At 40.0% G+C, this 23577-nt stretch overlaps 1 protein-coding gene across 2 annotated transcripts in view; it reads left to right on the top strand.

Annotated features, from left to right (window-relative positions):
* The first annotated feature begins 2044 nt into the window (after positions 1-2044).
* Positions 2045-23577, top strand: part of bgnb (biglycan b) — a 36300-nt gene continuing 14767 nt past the window's right edge. The window contains exon 1 of one of the 2 annotated variants that reach the window (XM_035387731.1): positions 2045-2234. In XM_035387731.1, coding sequence (XP_035243622.1) covers positions 2060-2234 — 175 coding nt within the window. In that variant the 5' untranslated portion in view covers positions 2045-2059. Of the gene's footprint in view, positions 2235-10248; positions 10495-23577 lie in introns of those variants that run through there. The other variant, XM_035387732.1, reaches the window with a different exon arrangement.

Genomic DNA, 23577 nt, shown 5'->3' on the forward strand with positions numbered 1-23577 from the left:
CAGCTTTTTTGATGTCAAACACCATGGAATGGAAACCTGCGGTCCCTCTTCTCTTTCATAATTCACTTGCGGTGTGTTCTTCTCTTAGAGATGTTACATTTTCAGTTTGTGCAGTTCTTGTTTCATTTCCTATTGTTTTGTGTTCCATTTTTCAAAAAAATATTTTTGGGCATTTTTTTTTTTGCAAATGTATGCATTGGCCACAAAATATCCGCTGACTGACATTTCATGTACCCACCTGGACCTATGAATATATGCATGTTATAAATGAAAATTAATGAAATTATAGACATTCTCCAGTAGTAGTTCATTGTCTCTAACATGGAGGAGTTGGTTTTACTTCTTACTACCATCAAAAGACCTGGAATGACTCTATTAAGTGTTTTGTGCTTTTCTTATTTAGATCAGGTGATTGTGTTTTTCCACAAAATAAATGTTCTTATCTTCCTCAACAATACAATGTTCAGTCCTTGTTCAGAAATCCAGAAAATATTTCTGAAGTAATGCAGACACAGATGAATCTTTGAATATATATGTGCGTGAGTTCTCTAGACTTTAAAGCAAGGATCGATGATTTATTTTACCTACGACATGAATGTGTTTCTCAAAAAAAAATGAGTGTACAGTGATGTGAAATCAGAGCTACACTATGTACTGTATATGAAAGACAAGCTGCAATGGTTGCTTGCGTGCTGGAAATGGGAGCGGATTAAAATATACCATGTCATTACATGTTGCACAGTGAGCAAAGCCAGACCCTGTGGAGGAACAGAATTTGCATGATTATAATGAGAATGCCTGGAAGCAGCAGGCACTGGAGGGTTGGTAGCAAAAACTGTTTAATCATGTACTCGTTGAGGAATACATTTTTCATTATTTTGAGTGATGTACATCAGCCTCTTCCAGTAAGGGTGGGGCCAACACCTGTCCTTGGCTGTCTTGCAGCCAGTTATACCTCAGATCATAATTATTTCAGCTGAAGGTGTCTTTCAGAGTTAGGTCTCCATTGCCTGAGGTTCAACTAAAGGCTACCAGGATTCACATGGATATCAAGCTAAACCCTTTGCAAGTCCACAACAGTTGCAGGTGACTAAATGCTTAATTTTTACTAAAGAATGTGAACATAAATAACAGCATTATCATTATGTAACATATATTAATCCCCATTCACCAAACACAGCCAAGCACACAAGCCAGGCCTATATTACAGTATATCATTATGTCAAATATAGAATCACATCTCCCTGATTTTTAGCCACAACCACTCATGCGTACGCACACCATGGTAATCAGTCTGTGCTTTCATTTCAAATTCACCCCTCTAACATCATTCTTCTTTAGCACCTGCTCATTACTGATACCTTAGGCACTTCTCCCAATGCTGAGGGTGGCAGAATTCATTTTTGGTTTTTTGTTTGGCTTTGTGAGTTTGGAATGTCATTTCATTACTGTGGCTTTAGAGGGAAAGGGGGACACATGGCCAAGCTCTAGGTTTTCAAAATATGGGCCAAGAAACTGAAAATATGAAAATTGTGCAGTAAGTCAAAAACAGCATTTTAAGTTGAACCTTAAAGTTTAAGTTGGGCCAGGAGCTAGCAAGTGATAAGGCCTTCTCACTTGTTGCAGCTGTTTTGGCAATCTACTCAATGATGCTGTCCATCCAAGGGTTAGATCACTGGGACAGACGGCTCGGCTGGTTCACTCATTTCCCAACAAAAACAACAGCAGTGGTCACTCATTAGAATGATCAAGAAAGCTGTTGAAGTTGACTGCGTGTGCAGCATGTGAGTTTGACATTTAAATGACAGAGTCGTTCCCACTCTGACCCGTAACATGGAACACATTCCTCTAGAGCTTTTTCAACAGGGATCGGAAGCTCCTCTTGGGGAGGTCAGGGGTTACGGCAAACTAGAACACAGGAAGCCAACAAAAAACATCCAGTCAACAAACATTCATCTCCAAGGAAACATAAATTCTACTTTCCTCTAATGTACACTCCCCTGATCTACATTGTCATTTCGCAGTATACAGTTTGATCATTAATGGCTCAGCTCTAAACATGATGAAGTCATCGGCAGCGTACACAGCGATAACGGAAGTGAAAAAGTGGTCATTCAACTTTTGCCTCTTCGCCATAGCTTTGAGCCATGTGTCCGGAGGCTGGCGAATGGGCTTTCATGACACATCTGGTGCTGTTGAGGTCCTGGTGCTCCGCTCTCATCCCTTAAAGTGGGGTACGTAATGTGTTTCATCGTTCAATGGCATTTCTCTGAATTTACAACCATTCCCTCAACACTAAAAAGTACTCTGTGACAGCTGTTTTTGCCTTTTTTTTAAATTGCATTTAGCATTCGCAGATGTAACAATGTTTACTTTTTAATCTGTATTTTAATATGGTGATTTCTGGCCAGTTAAGTTTGCAGTGGTTGCAAAAGGAATTGGTCTGCCTTGGACACAGAACACAGGCAACAAAGGCTGGCGATTCTGCTACTAGTTTTCCACTGTCTTTCAAATATTTTCACATATACTGAACTCTGTCAGTAAGCTTCAGCCCAAGTTTTTTGGGGGTTTTTTGGTGACCTGATCTTGTTGCACTTCCCAGCATTATCTCAGCAGCACTGTAGTGGCAAATGTGAGATATTATCATGCAGATATTATCATGACTAAATCTATGGAACTTCCTCAACACGCCCTTACAGTATGTGCTGTAAGTGTAGTGAGACAGCCAAGTGGTGGCAGTGCTTGGAAGAATGGACAATCTGGCAGTGGCATGAGGTACAGTATGTGGAGTCATCTAAAACCAGCAAAAAGGTAATATAACAACAACAACAACAACAACAATAATAATTGTTAAATTGGTAAAATAAGCTACCACAAAACAGCATGAGAGGATTCTGATGGAGGATTCCATCATTGGTGTTGAAATAGGAATAAAATTCTGACCCACACATATGGAGAGAAAATGTCAAATGCCCAATTTGGAAAGGATTGATTGTGATGAATTTGTTTCACCTTCATCTCACCTCCTCGTCCCTGCTGTATTCTGTAATAGGCTGGTTTCCATTCGAAATGATGGGCGCTTTAACCTTTTTGTCTGCATTTCCTCTCTGAAAAGTACTTAAGATTGTGAAGACAAAATTGCATATATTTATGCACAGAAGACGCTGGAATACTTTTATTTAGATGCTCAAACACAGGCAGCAAAACAAGTCCGAGATAAATTGTTCACATGACATGAACGCAGTAGTTTGCTCCACTTTCAGGTGGGCAATTTGTTTTTTGAAGCTGCTGTTCACGATCCTGCTCCTGAACTTCCCAGGTTCTGCCGTTGTCTTTAATCTGTTTTGAACAGAAGCTGGTGGTTCACGCTTCCTTGGTTTTTCGTTTCTCTGCAGCCTGGCTCCATCGCACGCCAAGGCATTACCTATAAATCCCCACAGAGCCACGAAACAGAATAAAAACGGGTCTTATCGGCAGACTTGGAAAAAGTAAAAGCAAAGGCCGAATTTGTTCTTATCCGTTCCTGGTTTGTTTGATAGGTCTTTGGCTGAACTTTACGAATTTCATCAAACGATCTGTTTTTACAAGGTCTCAAATGTTTTGGAGTACCTACTGCAGGTTTAGCTTCGCACAGAAGCGTCTTACCGATGTTTTCAGAATCTTGTTTTTGAACCTTTCTTTTTGAAAAAAAAAAAAACGCCAAGCCCATACGAGCCTCCAAGAAAGGCCAGGTTTGTGAAAGTGTGCACGATCATGCCACCCAAGTGCAGTTTCGTAGTGCAGAAAGCACCCACATAAACTTAAGCCCAAGCACAAGCGCATGAAAAGAAAAGGAAATCACCCCTCTTTGGAAAACTGACATTGATGGACAATGGACTGATAGAGACATGCAACCTCAGCAGGTAAGACATCATATTGGTCCCTGTACGTCCCCTTGTAATTCTCAACCGAGATTTTACATTTTACTTTGTGCTCCGAATCATAGAATGTGAGAATCTGTCGTGAAGGCGTTATTCCTGCACTATTTTGCTTTTGGTTGAACTTGCTAGCCTTATTTGGTCATTGACAATGAAAATCCTATTTAGCATGCTTAATAGAGAGAAATATTCACACCACAACAAACACCGGCACGTAGGCTACATCAAACAAGCAAACCGGAAATGAAGGATGACTTGCAACACTGATGCTATATATTGATATGTTCGATATTATTTGTTTATAAATTCACCACATACATTGGGTAGCAGACTTTGGATGGCTGTTATAGGGATGGAGGTAGTCGTGGGGCTTCAAATCCGAAATATTTACAAGAAACTTGCAAAAACAAGCTATAATAATGCTTACTGTCTCATACTGAGTCAAGTCTGTGGGAACTGGCTTGGAAAATTATTCATTAAAATAACAAGACCAGATGCCTGTGGGAAATGGCAGCATACTGCTGAAATGTATCTCCAGTAATAAACAGGAGACCTGTTCCATATTAATGGTGAATTAATTCCTCCGAGCTGGGCACAGTGCTATGGTTGCTTTGTGGGTGACATAGGAGTAAGAATCAGTCCAATGAATTTAGGCACATCAGGATTCTTCATTTTATATTTATTTCTTTCATAGCAGAAAGTGACTAGTGCATGGTGAAACTGATAAATTGAAAATATTTATTTTATGAATTATATAATGCATGGGATTTATTTTCTATGGACCTATTTAAAGCAATGCAATTTTTTTCTCATTGATTAAATAGTTTTGTGGCTGTTTCATATTTTTATCTGCTTGACGTAAAGTACAGACAGACAGTAACTTGCATATCAACAATCCTGTAAATATGTCCGTAAAGGCTGGGGCTGTAAACAAGTTTATGCTTGAGATGGAATGCCTTCCCAGGGAACTTCATGTTTTCCCGAAGAAACACCAAAGGACCTTTCGGCCACGGACCTTATTTACGGATGATTGAGTGTCATAATTACGGTGTAAGCATTATGGGTCAGAAGCTGCTGCTGTTACAGCACTAATATGTGGCAGTGTGACTCTAATTGAGGTGACTCAGTGTTTCATTTGCCCGCAGTGCTGGTGAATGTGTGGGCAAATTGAGGTCACAGAATAGAATGGGAGAAGCATTACGGTTCATTTGGATTATACATTTGCGAGTAAATTCTCAAAAAACTTTTTAAAATTTTGGTTTAACAAATAGTAAATTTCCAATGTCACAAGTGCGTGGTGTTTAATCCTCAGTAAACAATCCACCTCTTTGTTGAACAATGGACCAGTGTCGTGCGAGCACCTGCGATCTTGTTTCTGGCTTGTAACGTGACACAGTACATTTGCGCTGTACTCCCTTCAAAATTCTGTTTCTGACTGTTCATTTATGTGTGGAATCTGTGAAACAGTCGTTCAGGGAATAGTTTAAGGATTTCCCCAAGGAAAATAGTTAGCGGAGTGGGGAGTGCCTCAGAGGGTAAGCAGTGGCAGTATGAAGCAGCGATCCATCATATTCACATGGTACAGCCTACACCTGACCTGGAGAAAACATGGCTACACAGTGCCAATTGTGTTAATTATCGTTTATTGAATGGTTCAGCATAAGTGTACGGTGATCTGAGTCTGAGGTTTTATTGATTTTTATCTGATGTTTGTGAATTTAGCTGAGACGCATCACCACTGCTATTAATCCTGCATCCAAACTGCACCAGTCCATTAGCTGGTCATACACCACACAGCCCAGCATGAAGTCTTGTCCATGCCTGGAGTCTCAGCAGGCAGCTCAACAGTTGGCCACAGTCTCATCTAGGGTGGTTTCCCCTGCGTCATCCGTAAGACCGCTCTGGTTGACCGGGTGCCTGCAGTCAGTCTGTGGTGCAGTAATCTGACAATGAGACTGTAGCTCATTTGGTGGACTGCAGAGTGAAAACAGCCTGTGGCTGGCTGCATGTGTGATGAGCTTACAACTAACTAACTAAGTGCAACTGCACATTTCTGATTTGGGGGGGGGGGGGGAGAAAGTAGAAATAGAGGGATGCAACCATGTTTAAATTAGTGGATGTTCATGAATGTACAGCAATGGGAAATGTTTACAAATTAACCAAACAAGGGACTGCACAAGCCTTGTTTTGAAGGACTTTTGAATAGCATGGCTGCCCTGCATTGATTCACCTGTATACCAATTCTCAAAGGACAGTACACAAAGCAGTGTTAATTTTAAATGTGCAGTATTTGTTTAAAGTACTTTTTGCTTAAAGCTTAAAGTAAGGTGACATCGCAAAAATGTCCGTATCTGATTTCTAGTATATCACTAAAAAGCCTGAGTAAACATGATTTCATCGAAGGACTGCGTTTGTTGACAAAGTTTCCCTGCATGGCTTCATTCACACGCCCACTGAAGGTGACACCAGCATCCTGAATGGCATAAAGAACTTACCACAGACAACTGGCAAGAGATTTTTTTAAGCACCGTACCATCGCTAGATTCTCAGGATGTTTGATAAGCTCAGCTTTTATAGTAAATGAATAGTGAAATAAATGAATAAACACCACCCACCACACTCCCACCCAGTACTAACACTGTCTTATTAATGCTTTAAGGTGTAAGATTATAAATATGTGATTTGAATATTCTTAATTGAACATTATATTGCCGATGCAACTGTCACTTCTGGTAAATGAAAACAGAGTAGTTCTAAAACACTGGCTTAGTATTTTGAAAATCATTCCAAAAAACCTACTCCTCAAAGGATTAAGGCAGGTGTTACAGTTTATGCCATGTTCTCAACCAGTTAATGCTCTTCTAGTACGAATCACAGTCATGAAGGAGGTCTCCTGACAATAGCATCACATAGGAAATGGTGGACTGGCAATCTTAGAGGTATCATCAGCAGGGATTTCCCTTTGTCGCTGGATAATGGGTAAATTATCTGGAACTGATAAGTGTCCTGTGGGCCATTTCCACATTGAAGTTAAGCAGCTTTGGCCCCAGAGGGGACTGTGGCTCCGAGCTTATCGGCTTGAGGCTATGCTGAGAACAGTCTGCGAATGTCTGTCAGTTTGGAAGGTCCAACTGTATCACAGGGTCTCTGCTGCTTACGGCCAGCCATGAGGCACCCTACATGGCTGCTTTACATATGCATCACTCTCCCTTTTCAATGCATTTTAATATATATTCAGGCTCAGCACTGGATTTGAGGATGTCAGTGGTCACTATTTTGCTCAGTAAATTCCCATTGGATAATAGCCTGCCTGCTAATTGGTTGAAGTTCCTTTCATAAATTTGAGGTTAACTCAACGAGCTGTGTGGCAGTATGTCCTCCAACCACCAGCAGTTTCCATTGAAACGCTGTTACAGTAATGGGAATGCAAGCCCTACACTTAATGAGGTTGAAAGCTGATGTCAGCATACATAATAACCACAAGATCCTTTACTTCCGATTTGTTACTTAGCGCTAGATTACATAATCTCTGGTATTTTTATTATTTTTACTTTTGGTCCAGTAATTTAAGATGTATGTCTTGTCTTATATGCACTGAAGAAATTATTATTTTTATCTTTGAGGCATTTTCAGGCTGCTAACTGAGCTTTTTTTTTTTTTTTTTTTTTACATTACATTACAATCACTTGGCAGATACTTATCCAGTGCAATATACATAAGTGGAGAAAATCAGTGTAATTATAAGGATTATAAAAATGTGACGCGATCCATAAGGCATAGAGGCCCATTAATGATCAATAAGTGTAATGTTAACCTAACGATCAAAAATTTGTATTGTAACTGAAGGAAGTACCACTAGACGTCTATCTTTACACAGTTACAATTATAGCATTATTCAGAGGGAAATATCCTCAGGTGTATATCTAATATGATTTCAGACAGTGTGATAAAATGTTATGATCAGCATTGTCTAACACAGCACTAATATTTAATAGGACAAGAGCAGAACAATTCTGGGCTTTAACGCTTAGGTTAAGGTACTTCATAGGCTTCACTAGAGAAGAAGCCATACTGAAGCTTCTCAAGAATTTGTTTTTGCTTTTGTTTTGTTTATTTGAATTTTGTTTTGTTTATTTGTGTAAAAAACGTTTTCTGGAATCTTACTCAAAGTGTGGTGGCTTGAAGTAGGTTTAAAATTGCTGAACACAGATGGATCTTGGTTATAATTCTCAACAAGAGGCTTTACAATATAATTGCAGTCTGTGAACTGTGGGACACTTGCCAGTCAGTAATGAGGTGTGTGTGTGTGTGTGTGTCTGTCTGTGTCTGTGTATATAGTATTGGATTCACAATCACACTATTCACATGTGGGTAAAGTGCACAATCCCAGCTTTTATTTAAGGGTATTTTTTTTTAAATAAATGTTGGTTTCAGCATGTAGAAATAATCACACTTTTTGTAGATAGCTCCCCCATTTTAAGGCACTGTAATGTTTGGGAAATATTAATGTAATGTAAATGAAAGTAGTGATGTTTAGTACTTTGTACCATATTGAATGATGTGTCCAATGGACATCACCAAGTGCTGGTGATGCTCTGCCAGTCCTGTACTGCAGCCATCTTCAGATCCTATTTGTTCCACGGGCTATTTGCAAAATTGCAGTTTTCTCTAAAGCATATGAAACACATGTTCAGTTGGATTCAGATCAGATCAATGACTTGGCCAGGCTTCGAGAAACCGTTTTGTTGCTTTACCAACATGTTTGGAATCACTGTCTTGCTGTAGGATTAAGTGCCATCCAATGAGTTTGGAGGCATTTGCTTGAACTTGAGAAGATAAGATGCTCTGCAGATCTGCTGCTATGAGCAGTTACATCATCAATAAAGTGGGCCAGTACTTGTGGCTGCCATACATGCCAAATCTTTAACACCCCCACCACCATGTTTCAGAGTTGAGGGGGTGCTTCAGATCTTGGGCAGTTCCTTTTTGGCCTTCACACTTTGATCTTGCTATCACCCCTAAAAAATATACACACTGACATGCGTGACTGTGCTTCAGAAGTACAGTGTGGTAATATCAATCTTTCTCTCTGACATAAAATGCACCGGGTGTGTCATGCGGTGCATGTGCTTGTAATCAGAGTTGCCAGTAAAGTACTGTGAAATAACAGGAAATAACTATAAAGTATTAACAGTAAATTCATGTAAGTGCTACTGCTGAAACTAGAGCAACCAGGGAAAACTCGCATGGACATGGGGAGAACATACAAACTCCCCCATGCAACCCTAACTTTCTGATTATTGCACACAAACACTCACTGACACTGAGGGAGTTTGTCCATTTTGCTGGATGGTTTGGAGAAAATTCAGGTCTGTCACCTTTAAAAAGAAAAGTATTGATATGTAATTCTGTATGCCATTGCAATTTTTTTTAAAGTAATAGTTTAATGAAATGATGTTCAAAACTCACTTGCTTGATTTATCGAATTGTAATTTGAACAGTGTGTAATTCAAGCGTTCTGTCCAGTCTCAGATAGTCAATTTGCAATGACATTGTTTTCATTTTATGTGGCTTGTTCCTGTAATTACAATTATAGGGACGTTTATGCAATGTTAGGTCCAATTAGCCGTTTTCAGTTGATAGACCAAATTACATCTGTTACTACAGTACTGAAATTGTAGGCAGGTTTAAATGATATGAAATGACTTCCATTTCCGGTACATGAAGATATAGGCATCACAAAACTGACAGACAGCATATAAATGTATAATGCGTTTTGAATGATTTCGAAGTTTTTTTTTTAAATGTACTTGTTTTTATTTTTTTGAACGAATATTTTTGAAAGGACTTTCGTGTATCATGAGCAATGCAAAAAAGTCAAGTTCTTAACATTATCCAAACCAGTGCTACCAGATGTTATCCATGTTTCACACACTACTAAACTTTTTTTTTTTAAACTATGACAGAACTGAGGACCCACGGAGAGCATAATTCACGGAGAAGTGGACATACATGACATTGAAAGCAGGTCGTGGGAATTGCCTAGGACGACAATAACGTCCAACTGAATGTGTAGGCTACGAGGATTTCTTTGTTATACCCATTTACTGCGCACAAGGTACCTCTCTCTCTCTCTCTCTCTCTCTCTCTCTCTCTCTCTCTCTCTCTCTCTCTCTCTCTCTCTCTCTCTCTCTCTCTCTCTCTCTCTCTCTCTCTCTCTCTCTCTCTCTCTCTCTCTCTCTCTCTCTCTCTCTCTCTCTCTCTCTCTCTCTGTCGCACTCGCATCTTGAGAAAAGAAGGCTGGTTCATCTATTTTGGGCATGACTTCAGAATCCCCCGTGTTACTTTCCTAGTTTGTTGGACAAGTTCAGAGCTCCATCTCTGCTGGCAGACAAGAGCTCGTGGAATAGGCAGCGTTTGGGAACCTAGAAACGCAGATTTCTATAAGCAAAATAAAAATTCCTCCGATTTATATATGTGAGTTAATACAGTTGTATTTAAAGTTGTTACAAGGTAACAACATTTACAATACTTCTCTAAAAGAAACTCCTTGGGAAATTCGTGATTTAGCCTGAAGGTAGGTTGATACTTGCTCATTTTGCTACATTTAAAATACTTGCAGCGTGGATGTAATGTAGCAAAACAAAAATGTATTGGCAAACTTTATGTACCATTCACTAAATCTGCGTAGTCTTATAGTATAGCAATTCGTTTCTGTTATTCCCTTGGCTACAAAACCAGTAGTGCACCAGTTACTTTTATTCTCCGGCGTGGTATACTTACAGCTGTCTTTTGGTGGTCTTATGATTGATAGAGGATCGGGTCATTTCAGTTGCTGAGTTGATTATAAGACTTATTCATTCCTCCCGGAAGCGTATATCGTATTAAATATATGTTAGAAACTTAAAGTATGATTCAGAAACATACATTCATAATTATGTATGCCAATATGGCGTTAACATTTTCAACGAACTTGCTTGGCGTATCGTTGAGGTGATACTGTGGTTATCATAATTTGTTGCTCCCTATAGCACGGTCTACTTGTGCATCGGTGAAATGCACAGTGGTTAGGATTATTGGAAAGTTAGGTTGCAATACCTCTGTTTTGCAACAGATGGGACTGCAGATGGTCGAAACAACAGTAGAACTGAAGTTATTAGTCTACGCTCCACCTTTCGCGTTTTTATTAGATTTTTTTTTTTTTTTTTTGGAAGGGTGGGTTAGTATTGTAATTTTAAGTTGTTGTCTTTTATTTTTTCTTAAAGAATCATAATTCAAACCTGAAGGCACGGGAAATTAGTAGCCTACAAGGGGCTTTGTTTTAATGACCTAATGAATGTATTTCCAGTGCAGACCAAGAAAAATAAATGACGACAATATATGGGGATAAAAAGACTTTGAGAAATTTCCTTTCTCAGTAGGTTTTATTTCCCAATCATCTCCCCAATAAGTTCGTTCTGCAGATAATTACGATGAATCCGAACAGTTGTGGGTCTTGCTTGATAGTATCCTTAAGGTTGGCCTCTGCTGGCATCTAATAATTACAGTGCTAACAACCATCGCAGTCATCCTTGTCTGCCTTTTAGTGTGTCTGTCTTTTGGCCTGCTTACAAACCCCCCTGAACTACTATCATTAAACTTTTTTTGGGGGAAAGAAAGAAAGAAAAAACCGTACAGTAGCTTTTACAAATGACATTTTATGATGAACTTAGGCTCATGGAATAACTTTGATGCTGTGTAATCATTTAAAGAACCTGTACAGCTGTTTAACCAACCGATAATTAATGTAGTGTTTTTTTGTGCGTTGAGAATGCACTGCTGTTAAAATGCAGATGGAACTTCAAATTAAAGAGCATTTTCTTCACCCAACTCTCTGTTGTGGTCAAGACCAAACTGAACAGCTTAGAGTACAGCGTCCACATAATTATGCAATTTCTTTTATGTTTTCCCAATCGACCAGGAGAGTCATCCATAGACAGTGAGACAGGAATGAAACCCTTCCCTCCCTGAAGGACCCTAAGACCAATTATGTGCTGCCCTGCATGACAGCCATCCACAGTGGCCACTGACAGGGTTAGACTTGATAATAATGCAGTTTCCCAGCCAAATACACACCCATTTTTTGTTCAATGAGATTTGATGCCATAAGAGCCACAGTTTAAAAAGAAAAAATCAAGACATTAATGAAAAAAAAGATTTTAAAATTTTCTGTTTCCTGGATGTTTGATGTTGCCCTTATATCTTGAGAACCGGTTCTTACTTTTAATGACACTCATTTTTCACTCCTCAGATGTACAAATTTGACATTCTGCTAGGAAGCCTGCTTTTCCTTAATATTTCTCAATGTTTTGGGATGGGTAACCAGATACAATATTGGAATGTTGTCTCAAAGTTTTCAGTAAAAGTAGTTGTCAGCAGCTAACAAGTAAGAGAATGAACTACTAAATATTTACCATGAGATGTGAGTGAGCATTTTTAGATTCACCACTTTGATACAGTAGACATTTTTAAAGGCCAGCTTTGACCAAATAGATTATTGACCCTACATCCCTGATCACAGTAATTATATACTGTGTTTTGAGTTTTTTTTTTCTCTCTCCTAAGTACACTACATGGCCAAAAATATGTGGACACCTGACATCCAGCATCTCATCCAAAATTATGGGCATTAATATGGAGTTGGTCCAGCCTTTGCTGCAATAACAGCCTCCACTCTTCTGGGAAGGCTTTGTACTACATGTCGGAGCATTGCTGCAGGGATTTGCTTCCGTTCAGCCAGAAGAGCATTAGTGAGGTCGGGCTCTGGTTTGGTGATTAGGCCTCACTTGCAGTTGGCTTTCCAATTGATCCCAAAGGTGCTGGATGGCGTAGAGGTCAGGGGCTGTGTGCAGGCCAGTCAAGGTCTTCCACCCTGATCTCGACAAAACCATTTATATATATATCCCTGTGTTCCCTGGGGCATTGTCATTCTGAAACAGGAAAGGGCCTTCCCTAGATTTTTGCCACTAAGTTAGAAACAGAATCTTCTAGAATGTCATTGCATTATCCAAGGGGTCTAGCCCAAACCATGAAAAACAGCCCCAGACCATGGGGTGTCCAGATACTTCTGGTCATATAGTGTATGTCTGAACCTTTGGGGAGGACTAAAGAATGCTAGGACAAGAAAGCATGCTTGACGATTCACTGAGGATAACAGAACTTGAAGGATTGAAGATGAAGGGGGAGAGGGGCCCAGTTTTATGGAGCATCAGCCTGTGGTTTCTCAAAGTGTTTTTCATTTTAAGTGCGATATTGAAAATGAGTATTGTCCTATGGTTGGTTTCATATTAAAACATGAAGTTTTGTCAAGAAGCAGAAGTCAAAGAGCAAGAACTTGGACAGGCTACTATAAATAAATGCAAAACTGGACCTAGATTCCTGTTCACCAATATTTTCTAGCGCCCACCACATCCAAGCAAGGAAGCCACAGACAGCCTGCCAGCGAGTTCCTTTTTTAGGGACCAAAAGTCACCAAATTATAGCCAAGGCGTTCATGCAAATTCCACCCGCGCGCACGGAGACCGGACCCACCCTGCGGTTTACCGTTAACCTCCGAGGAAGGGGAGGAAGGAGCGAGACCCTGAAAAAACAAAAGAGGACAAAACAAAACCAAAGAGGTGTCCGTCAAAATTAGACTCACCGACATGTATATTTTGCAGATGGATTTTTATAGCTTCTTACATTTGAGGGCCAGTGCCACAAGCGGCATTGAGCGCGTGCGAAGAATAATGCTTGCGTCAAGATACGCTTTGAAGGGCAATATGACATGGGCATCTGACTTAAAATTGGGGTGCCGCAGTCTCTGTCCGTGTGATGTATTCTGCGTGGGTTCATGCATTTGAGGAACTGGCCCTGCGTACATCTGACGTACATCCACAGTATGACAAAGCTGATCAATGTCAAGGAATGTCATGGTGACTCATTCCTGAATCTCTCTTTGGAAGGCAGGGATATTTCCATGGGATATTTCCATGGGCTGCAGATAAAAATCAGGTTCATATTCTGGTAAATATTTATGCTTTGGTTGGCAAATGTTAAGCCAAACCCGGTTCCCACGCATGTTCCCACCCAAAGTTGGGAGAGGCATGTGCTTTAAGTTCCAGCTGATCAAGGCAAAGGTTTCTGGAATTGTGTAATTAATTTATTTCATTATTATAATGTAATGTCAGCCGCACCCTTTTCACATAAAACTTGAAATAAAAAATCAAGATGTGAATCTGCATATGAAATGGGCTAGGTTGTGCCAGCCAGTAATTATAAGTGTATGGAAACTTGTCATTGAATATCCAAATTTACGCTGCCTGGCACAGAATTTTTCTTAATGAAAACCCTACTGCTGACATTCATTAAGAACCATTTTCTGTGCTCCGCTCATCCCAGACCCCAGAGTCGCCTTTATTGAATGGTCCTGAGACTTTGAAAGATCCTCTGATCCAAGTTTCAGTGAGAAAATACATTAAATCCTCATGGGTTATTAGGGTTTTTACCAGAGCGTTTTCTGCTCCTATACTCTTGTTGTGTAGAGGGACACAAGGAATTTTGGTGATTGATTGCTGTGACAGTGCTATCTAAGTGGTAGGAACCAGAATCTCTTGCTTTCCTTCCTGTGCTGAAGGGCATGGGCAGTCTCTTTTTTCTCAAGGAGAAAAGAGGAAGATGGTGAGAAGGAGGAATAAAAGAATTTTACTCTGTTTTCTCGGGACAGTGGAGCATGATCTGCAGAACATTCTACAGGGAAACAGACATTTATTGAGGAAAGATGAGATGTAGGAATTCTGGCTTTGAATGGTCCTGAGTGGAATCCTGGCCCTGCTGGTGCAGACTGTGGCTGGGAGTCCTGCAGGACATTGCCTCATTACCCAGGTGTGTGAATGTCCTGAACCTGCACCTGTGTGGTCCGGCTTCACCAGCTGCTGAAACACTGCAGTCCTCCACTGCAGCAACAGGATCACAGTGTCTTAACAAACTCAGGCTGAGTTGACATGCTTTGGTGGACACGTGCTTGTCTGCATTTCAGTGAAGGGATGGTCATATGTTTGTAACGGGCCGTTTAAAATTTGGGTGAATTTTATTTTATTTTTTTAACTTTTTCGTTGCTTAACCAACAAAGTATTTCAACAGGTTCATTTATCTTGCATGTCACCGAATGCTTGCGGTAATGACCCCAAACTGAGTCTGTCCACGCACTAAAACTCGGAGCTTTTTCACAGACTTCCTCACTCGGGAGACATAGCACAGCCTTGCACAGGAAGTGTTGGTTTGAACCAGGGTAGTTTTCTAAGTGCTGGGTCAGGAGACTGACCTTAGATAATTGCTCAGTTGAACTTGATGCTAAGATGAAAACCTCTCTCTTAGCCAAAAGTTTGAGAGTGTGGGAAGATTAAACACCACTAGCAGTCTTAACTAAAATGTTTGCGTCTTCCCCCCCCCCCCACCCCCCATCCTATTTCTGTCTCCCAGCAGGGTGGTATTAGAGTCACAACCCCTTTAAAATAGCTGTCTCCATGGCAATTTGTCTGGCTCTGTAAATTTTCAGTGAGCAGAGGAGTTTTTTTTTTGGGCGAGTTTAATGGATAGTGGGTTCCCTAAGACAGACGTTGGAGACACAACATTAAATGTTTTTAAGGAAATTCCCCCTCGCTCTTCTCGTACTTTATGTGCCTTTCCCACATCTCAGTTGGTTTATTGCAGCAATCACGGTAAACGGTATTACACAAGGGTAAAATTTCTCGGTGCCCTTCGTTCACAACGTATTTAAATACAAAGCCTTTAGATACCATCAACAGGGAGTTCAAATGGTTAGGGATTCAGACTGTGACTGAAACGCAAATGCTTAGAAATGAGATCAGCTTTGGAAGCTCACTGGCTTGCAATATTGCTTATTAATATTGATTTAAAAAAATAAAAAAAGAAAAGAAAGAAAAAAAGCTCTGCTGTTCATAAGTTCCATTTGCACAGCATGACCACACAGCTGTTCCACAGTAACATATGAGGGCAGAGGGAGTCTCTCTGGTTGCTCTCTCTCATCAGGTTCTATTGTTGAAGCAGACGAATTTGGGTCCCTTTACTGTGAAACTGAAGGCAGTAGATGGAATGGCTTGATTGAAGATAATCACTTTGAGCGACACAGCCTTAAAACTGTACCAAACTCAACCCCAGGTCCTATTACACCTCCATTTTTTTAAAAAAAACATGAACTTGGCATGCATGCTATAACTGGCATCAGGTACTCTTAGTAAGTCTTAGTAAGTCTAGAAATGGATACACCTCTCTTTCCATTGATGATAATGAGCCAGCAGAGTAGCAGAAATAACAGAGAAATACAAAATCCTGTATAGACTGGCTGAGAAAAACACAAATAAGAGACAAATAAATATAAGTATATGCATAAGTATGTGCATGTGTGTGTGTGTATGCAATTGTCAGCACATACAGTGTTTCTAACCTTTTTTCATATTTCAACCAGCTGTCTAATGGGAGTTTGTGGGGAGGCAAAGAAAAAAGGGAATTTGCTAAATCTGTGTCGGGGAAGAAACGTTTTTTATTAACAAACGACTGTTAAAATGAATCACACTCAAATGAATCAAAAGAACATGATGCGTCTCGTGTGTCAACCTGTAGTGTGTAGCCAGGAGGAGCTGAAATGGTAGCTCAGCACAAATGCTGATGGTCTCTCCGCCTTTCCTGTTATTCCTTAAGTAATTGGGATCAGATGAAGAAAAAACATTCGACAGCTGGGACCCAGAGCCCTGTTTCCACCACTATGAGTCCTAGTCCAGGCCCCTGTCACCTGCCAACCCCTCCACCCTTCCTGTCTTACCCTCCATCTTCTCTATCCCTCTCTTCCTCTCCTTACCCTTTCATTCTTCCCGAGTCATTTTCTTTTCTTTCCTGCTCTCCTCTGTCTCAGATGAGGAGGATGTTAGGAAATATGGAATTTTGTCTGCCTTTCTCTCAGCCGGTTTTCAGAGTTGCGTTAAACTTTTAATCAAACCTAATCTCCTCTAGGGGGGCAAAAATAAAAGCCAAAATGTCTTTTTTATTGAGTGGAAGGAGGTTTCCCCTCACCTAGACAGGCATTAGTCATAGAGCACTGTGGAGCATGTCAGAGGCTGCTGATTATAATATATATATATATTTTTTATTTTTTTTTTTTTTTAAACTTCCCTGATATCATGGTATACTACAACACACTTTCCAGAAGGGACAACTATGCTGTGTTTCCTAAAATATTTTTCAGAGATGACACAAATCAAGCATATCTATTTACCACATCTAGTGTGAGTCAATGAAGCCAGTAATCCAGATAACAACAAACACCCCAATTACAGTCTCACCGGATCTGAGGAGGAGGGAACAGGTCATTCAGTTATTAAAGTTGAAGGCTTGTTGCTTGCTGAAGTTTCTGTTTCTTCAAATTGCATTCTTTCTTGTTCAAAGGCACTCGGCATTTGATTAGTTTTTGCTTGACTTGCAAAACGCAGAAAGCCATATCTAAAAATCGCAAACCAAAACCGCACATTCTTTGGGACCATGGTATAATTTAGTTGTTATTTTTGTGAAAGAGACCCAACTACATGCTGGTTTTTGCTTTCAGTCGTGGCCATTATCATGAATGGCTCTGGATAGTTTTATATATGTATATTTTTATGTTGTACTTATTTTTATTACATGCATTCATATATTCAACTTCCGTTTATCCTCTAAATTCCTTTGATAACTGAATGTACATTTGCCCTTTATTTAGCAAATTAATGAGACATCACAGTCAGAACACAGAGGCTCTTTGTATTCTATAACAAAATTAATTTCTTAAAATAATGGAAAATTTTCAGTCGTTAACAGTACATGCTGAATTGATCTGCCCGTGGTATTCAGTTGTGACAACATTTGCATCCTGAAATATGTTATAAAGATAAGATTTCAGAAAAAATCTGTTAAACAACAGAGTCTGTTTGGATAGTTGTGCAAATTCTGATTAATAACCTACAATTTAAAGCCAAGTTGTCAAGTTGCTGTCCCTATTATAACTTGGGTAATTTAAACCTTCAATGTGCTATATGTGATGATAGAAGATTTCCTTGTGCATACCACCTCCAACTGAACAACAATGGTGTACCACTACCACCTCTTCATTAGGTGATACCTTTTCGTATCAAGAAATTCTATTGCAGAGGGATAACAATAGTCTCCTTTTCATTGAAGACTAGTCTATATTCAGTTTAGAGGGCTTGCACTAGTAACAATTCAGATGTATTTAACTATATATTGCATGCACAGCTTTAAGAATGATGTGTTCACATGTAATGAAATGAGCAAGTGTATGGGGAAAGAACCCTTTGGTTGTTTGTGCAAAGGTTTATAAAAACGGTTTAAGAAAGTCTGTGGAAGCACTGGAAAAGGTGCATACAGGAGTTTTCCCGCTGGCTCAGACAAGAACACTCGTCCAACACAGTTCTATCCAGTGCACACAGGATTAGTCAACTTTGTTTGCTTCCTTGGTTCGGGTTTTTGGCTCAGTCTTGTGGATTTATTGTATTGACCAGGTCATCAGTGTCATTTTCTTAACATTGATTATGCTGCTTCTCTTGTCCACAAAACTGAAACATTATAGTTTGATGGCTGTTTATGTATGTGGATGTTTATGTATCAAGGACAGGACATTTATTGCAATGGTACTGTTGTGATGTCAGTATATATATATGGTGTCAAAGTATGGCTCTAATCAAAGACGGACTCTTAAGTACATACTTCAGATCCAAAGAGGAGACTGTGGACTTAACTATAGCCTGGCTGTTTTACCTGGTTGCCTTGTAGCTTGGTGAAGCTTGATCAGGTCATTGAAATCTGTGCTAATGAGCTATTTGTCGTTGAAATTTTCATTCACACCAAAGCATGGTGTCACTCTTAAAATGTGACGCTGAAGTTTGATTTATTTTTTTAAACTAACCAACATGTCTTTATGGTTTTGGTTCAGGATGATTCTAATACAGATTTGAATCTGAATTGAAGTATTTGAGTTTCGAGACATTTGCAGAATGTACGGCTTGGTGAGAATATTCAACTTGTATTGTGCATAACACCACAGGCAAGATGGACTTGGGTCTTGAAAGGACCTTCTTAGGTTTTTCTTCTGCTACACGCCCTGAAACCAGAATGGTGGCATGACTCCCTTGAAGCAAGCTTAATGGGGCATGACAGTATGCCATTAAGAACCCCACACACCCCCACAAACAGCCACCACCACCCCCTGTGCTCAAAGTCACATTCCTTGAGGGGAAAAATTGAATAACCTACCCCAGAGTGATATTTAATTAAAGGAATATTTATCTTTTAATTAAATACACTTAACAGCACATGTAACCATATAAAATAGTGTGAAGAGATTGCTGTTGCCATTGGGGAATGATTGAAGTTTGAATTATAGTTTTAGGTGGCAGTTAGGATTTTGTTTTTGGTTATATTTAAATTGAAAGGAATTGAAAGGACCAAATGTCTTACTGTTCCCTGTATTGTGCCAACTGGAGATGTACAGCTGTCAATAATGCAGTATTCACAGTAATAGATTAGGGATTGAGTGTCGTTCCTCTGGAGGAAGACGGGAGTCTGGAATGGGAAGCCATTTCCGTGGCAGATGGCGCACACATTTAACACAAGTGAAGTTCTTCCAGGAGCTCAGTTCTGAATCCAGTGCTGTGAGAGCTGAATTGGGATTTCAGGACATTCGATTTCCTTCTCTCCACGTACGTCTTCTGCTGGCACATCTGTTCCTCACATTGTCACCCTGACGGTCAGTCGCTGGAGTGACTGGGCGGTGGCGTGAGCAGGCACTGGTTTTCTGGTTTTCACGTCACTCAGAATGTCAGAAATGGGGAATATCGGTATGCCGAGGTGATTTCGTTTAATGTTTTCTTCAGCGCCCTTTGTGACAGGTTTTAACCACACATTGGTATTTAATAGTTACTTACCCTTGTAAGCAAAGTGAATGTTTGACCAGGATGTTTGACCAGAGCCTGAAGGTTTTCCTTACCTCATTGTGTAAAAGCTGTATTTTAAAAAAGCAAATGAAGAAAATAACATTAATAAATACACTTCCTGTCCATTATCAGTTTTACTCACTTTTTCTAACTAATTAAACGTCCATCTGTGAAATGGTAAGATGAAGTTTGTTACCTGCTTACCAGACCCCATGCCTGCTGCCTTGATTAAAACGTATCTCCCTACACTTGACCCAGTTCTGACCAGCAGCATTATAAATTAATCTCTTAGCTCTGGTATTGTACTTGCAGCCTTTATCATCCTGGCCTTGAAAAATGTTGGCGTTAATTTTGATGTCCTAGAAACTACAAACCCATTTCCAATCCACCTTTTCTACCTATGTAATATCATCTCAACGCACTAAAACCAACTTGCAGCTAAAGACTATTCAATCTGAAATTTGATATTTAAACTGTTCTTATCAGAAAAACTATTGGTTGCTGATGCGGTCTTCATGTGTGTATTCCTCTTGTAGGATCTGAGTGTGACATTGGACAGTCTATCATAACATCTTACTGAGTAGAATAAGCACTCTTGTTATTTCTGGTACTGCTCTTTAGTGGTTTATGTTCTATCTTAGAATGGGACTAGTCTGTTTTTGGCCCCCTGGTATTCTGTGTGTATGCGCGTGTGTGTGCGCGTGTGCATATGGGTGTATGGAGATGTAACCAGTCATTGTGTATGTGGCTTTCACTGAACATTTTTTCCTATGATGTTCCAAGTCTTGTGACCAAGTTGAAATCAAACCAGAATGTTGCTCAATATTCCTGAAACATTTGTGCTAGCTTTGGTATTTTTTCCCATCTATATTCTGGTTTGTTTTGACCATGTAAATCATTCAAATGTCAGATGTTATCCCTCTGATTTGTTATACCTAAGCAGCTTTTAGATTTTGACAGCCACAACACAACGAAAATATTGAATATCTGATAATGGTAAAGTGCTTAGTGGCCGCACAGTACCCATCTGGAACTATTTAATTTTGTCTGATGTGGTTTTTCTTTTTTACTTTGTCATGAGCTTACAAGCTTTGGAATTTAACCAATAATAGAGCATTTCAGTATGTCTCTTCTTATTACATTGTTTGTTTTTTTGATTTCTTCATATGGATGTCCACACAGAGCACTCAGTATGATTCTCGAGCTTAATTACGTAATGACAGCTGGCATTGTTTTGACGTCGGCACAAAATAGATGTACTCTCTGCCTCGCTATTTCAATGGCTTGGCAATTAGCCTTAACATTATCTCTGACATATGGTCAGATAACTGGCAACAAGGAATTTTCACATGGCTTGTAATCACAGTTATGTAGAAAAGGTCTGTTTATTGGCATTGCTATTGAGACCAATTTTGGGTCTACTATTGTGCCATTAGTGTAGGCAACAGATAATAAAAGTAATCTTTCTTTTTTTTTTTTTTAACAAGGAAAACATGCTTACTTGACAGAAACCAAATCCAAAATTCCCACAGTAGGGGGCAGTTTGTTCCCCTCTGTTGTAATCCCCCAATTACATTGTAACTGAGCACATGCAGTCCCCTGCATTGAAGGATGTTGGTTTAGACATAGACATCCAGTGGAAACGGTATCAAATTGTGGGGAAGCATTATTTAGAGCTCAGAAATGCAACATATGTAACGTTTAATGACATAATGACTTGAGGGAAGCCGGTAAGTAATTATACAGGAAAACCTACTGTGAGGACACTAGACCTGATATGCCGAAAGCAAATGCGCAAATCAGCTCCTTGGTGGTTTATGATGTTCTCTCCACCTCTGTCCTTTCCAAAGGACCAAGCATCCTGTTTTATCAGTGTTTTTATAGCCTCCGAGAACTGAAATTGTATTTGATTCATTTGTTAAAAGGGACCCCCAGTCCGTTTACAGACACGGTCAGCTTGAGCAGCATTCAGCACTTGCAGCAGAGATGGGAGTAATGATCCAGGACGTCGTGTCTGACTGGCAGACCAGCCCTATGAAGGGAACGCCTCTCATTTTTTTTTTTCCTGAAGGGGTTGACCTCACCATCAGCTGTAGGGTATATTCAGCGATGACATCAGCTTTTTCTGTCTCTCCGCCGGCCGTAGACACACATCATGGCAAAGGGTGGGAGAAGAAAAAAAAAAAAAAAAAGAAGCATCCTGTCTGAATGAATGGGTGGTGTGTTTAACGTCTAGGTAGGCATTTTAAATTTTCCACTGGGGCTGCAAAGGCCTTTGGTGAGCGCTGTTACCGGTGCAGACTCCATCAATACTGTGTTTGAGTCGATATTTTTGGCGCGACAAGGCTTCAGCTGCTCGGTACGCTCTGTTCAGTCTACTCTCTGTTCAGACCTGGCTGGTGTAATTATTAGCTTCTGTGGAAAGAAAGGCATGCTGCTGCGTATTGGCAAATAAAAGTCATTTCAAGTTAGAAGCATGTTTATTGATTGTGGTGTTCATTGAGGCAGAAGGCTAACTTTAGACTCCCTACCAAATGTAACTTTCTGAAATACTTTTTTAACAGAGGCAGGCTGTGACCACCACCCATAAAAGGACATCTGAGACTTGTGAATGTGACCCACGTCATGCACCTTTAACCTGCATCACTTCACACGTCTCTGTGCTATGCAGTCACTTTAGTCTCTCACACCTCGCTTCCCACTTGCAGGACTTCCTTAGTTGCATTTTACATGCTCCTGATCGGCTGGACCCTTAGCAACAGTCTCCTTCCTAAACACACGCCCAAGAAAGGAGATCTTACGCCAGACACAAGCTCACTTAATCCCCTCTAGCCCACCCCTCTCTGGGATTCGGAAGTGGGGAGTAATCCTGCGGTTTCAGCCCCCTGGTTCGCTGCAGCAGACGTCTGAAACCTTCCTACACGGAGTGTTTCACCGCTGCCCACTCGTATAGCTATGGGGACACATGGAGGGGGGGGGGACGGGGGTCACTCCTTTAAATGTGTACAGATGCGACATAAACACAGGTCTCTTCCCCAGGAAAAATGAAAAAATTGGGTTCGCATGTGATTGGAAGCTTGGGTATGTTTTTGCTGACTTAGAGACGTGTGGTTTTTTACTCCAGCTGGTCATGGCCTCATGTGCCAGCACTGATGAGCAGGCTGAAGGGGGCCATGTCAGGAATGAACAGACATTCTAAAACTGAGTGGGACAATATTTGGGAACATACACGCTCCTACATAACGTAAAAATAATATACCGTGTTTATTGTATTTGGATAACAGTAATATTACCTCAAACAAAAGGGCAGCCCTTTCAGAATCCATTCCAGTATTGCCTGGAGTGCACAAGTGTGTTCTTTTTGCTGCTAAAAAAAATAAATTAAAAGGATTCGTCCAAGTATGTAGATAAATATGTTGTTTGGGAAAACTTTGGCCATCATTTCAAAGGCTTGCTGGCAAGAGCCTAACTAAAGTATCAATTTGAGTGAGGTTGATGAAGTAGCAACAATAGAGCATGCATATAAAATAATCCATTCCATTACTCATTCTGTTATTATTTTAATTAAGCTTTTGTAAAATTAAAATTCAGGTATAAATGTGTCTGTGTAGCTCACCTTTTTCTCTGAAAATAGCAAACAGTAA

Source organism: Anguilla anguilla, chromosome 13 (assembly GCF_013347855.1).
Source record: "Anguilla anguilla isolate fAngAng1 chromosome 13, fAngAng1.pri, whole genome shotgun sequence".
Lineage (NCBI taxonomy): Eukaryota > Metazoa > Chordata > Actinopteri > Anguilliformes > Anguillidae > Anguilla > Anguilla anguilla.